The 2,053-nt window shown below is 59.3% G+C and overlaps 1 protein-coding gene across 8 annotated transcripts in view; it reads left to right on the top strand.

Annotated features, from left to right (window-relative positions):
- Positions 1-878: 878 nt before the first annotated feature.
- The window catches only part of ANK1 (ankyrin 1), a 47,909-nt gene continuing 46,734 nt past the window's right edge, over positions 879-2,053 (top strand). For 5 of the 8 annotated variants that reach the window (XM_025203424.1, XM_025203422.1, XM_025203423.1 and 2 more), the window contains exon 1: positions 888-1,238. In XM_025203424.1, coding sequence (XP_025059209.1) covers positions 1,113-1,238 — 126 coding nt within the window. In that variant the 5' untranslated portion in view covers positions 888-1,112. Of the gene's footprint in view, positions 1,239-2,053 lie in introns of all 8 variants that reach the window. The other 3 variants (XR_003093916.1, XM_025203427.1, XM_025203425.1) reach the window with 3 other exon arrangements.

The following is a 2,053-nucleotide window of genomic DNA, read 5'->3' as shown; positions in this document are numbered from 1 at the left end:
GCAGCTAGGCCCCAGGTCAAAGAGCCCCTGTGACCTTGGCCACAGGCTGATTGGCTCAGAGACATAGCTCTCCACATATCAGCACTTGCAGCTCAGACAGGTAAATGCAGGTGAAATGGGGGGCATGGGGCAGGGGCACTGACCTGCTTGGAGCTCACCCAGGGACCTTGTGCCAGAACCCAGGCTCTGCTAGGTGGCACCAAGCAGGCACAAGCCAGCTTGGGAACTGCGGTTGACTTTTCTGGTGCGGGGCTGCCAACAGGGAGATTGAGCCCAGGGTTGTTGTCTCCCATTCACAGCCAAGATCCCTCCCCTCCCCAGGCTTCTCATTCAGCAGAGGCACCGTGTGGAGAAGATGCTGCTGAGCTGCACTTTGCTCTAGTACTTGGCACGTCCTTTGCAGTAGTGCCTGTTTTCCAAGCAGAGAGGCTGCCAGTCTCCCGAGCGTGAGCAGCAATTCCCCATCACTGTCCCTGAAAGGAGACCGAATTGGAGCCCAGAGAGCAAGCAAGCGATGCTGGTGCTGGTGCTGCTGCTGCTGCACAGAGAGTGAGTGAGAGGGAGAGGATGGGAGAGACTGGAAAATGTGCCTGCATCAGCAGCACTGCAGTGGTAAAGCCATTGCCTGACTGTACAGGCTACGGCTTTGCTACGGGGAGCCGAGAGGAAATGCGCTGGCCTTCTCATCTCGCTGCCTCGCTATTGTCATCAGGCACTAACTGCTGAGAGTTATTTTCCTTTTGGTGGCCAGCTGTCTGCATTGCCCCGATGCGGCAGGAGAGGCAGTGAGGGGGGAGCACACAGCACCAGCCACGCTTCCCGTCCCACCAGGAGGACTCTGAATGATGAGCCAGTGCGGTCGGGCTCTGCTGCAATGGTGCACAGAACCCCTGGAGCAGCCGGGCTTGGGATTATTCGTGCCTTTTCATAAAGGTGTCCTGGACTTTATCTAGCAACTAGCTGGAGGCATCAGCTGCCCTTCGGGGCTGGCAATCTGCTCCTCATCTCCCCATCGTTGCTGGTCAGGGTCACCAGTGTCCGAGGTGAGGGAAAGGACCTTCTGTGCGGGGACCGGGGGAACTGTGCAAGGAGGACTGCAGCCCTGACCCACCATGGCTCAGGCAGCCAAGCAACTGAAAAAGATTAAGGACATTGAGGCGCAGGCTCTGCAGGAGCAGAAGGAGAAGGAGGAAACCAACCGCAAACGCAGGAACCGCTCCCGGGACCGAAAGAAAAAGGTGAGAGGGGCTGGGGGCAGGCAGCTCTCCTCGGACCCCCGTGTCATCAGCTGCAGGAGCAGCCTGCCAAGCACAGAGCAACTTTGAGGACAGGTATCTGTCATTTTGCCTCGAGGGCTCCAAGGAGGGACAGGGTGCCCAGGCAAGTCGCATTCAGTTTGGTTCCAAATCAAGCCCTTAATTATCTGCCAGTGACAGGTTTGCTCTCCAGGGCACAAGCTCTGGCTGGTCGCTGTGTGCAGGCACCTCCGAGCTCCCAGGTGTACATGGGGGGGCTGTAATTGTGCTGTGCCTCTCCCAGCTCTGCCCAGGGGGCTGCCAACACCCTAGGACCCACGGAAGGGTCGCCAGGGGCCCCTAGCCAAACCTACAGCAGAAGCATGGGGCCCTGAGTGTCCTCTAGCACCACCTGAGGGGAAGGGGGCATTTACAGGGGGGGATCCCACACCCCCTTGTCCCTCAAGGCAAAGATATATTCAGTGGCTGGTCTTGGGCGCAGTGGCAGGGAGGAAGTGTAATGAATGGATTGGGACCAGCTCCCCTGCCACCACCACACATGCCTCGGCAGCCAGCCCTGGCTCTGGGGACTGAGGGACCAGGCTGCGGCTCCTCTCTGCAAAGTTGCTGCGCTTGCCGCCCGCCTTCTGCCAGGGCAGGAGCTCAGTCGGGAGATCTTTGCTGCCCCTCAGAAATGTGTTAACAGTGGGGGCCTGGGGGAAAGGGCCCAGCCCTGGGGAATCTGTGCCGTACCAGTCAGAGAGGCAGCAAGGAGGGAGGTGAATCCAGGAGAGACCCCGTGGGGGCTTGTCCTGCTG

This window comes from Alligator sinensis, unplaced genomic scaffold (genome assembly GCF_000455745.1).
Source record: "Alligator sinensis unplaced genomic scaffold, ASM45574v1 scaffold98_1, whole genome shotgun sequence".
NCBI lineage: Eukaryota > Metazoa > Chordata > Crocodylia > Alligatoridae > Alligator > Alligator sinensis.
Note: the sequence above shows the minus strand (reverse complement) of the source record. Positions and strands in the feature narration are given on the sequence as shown.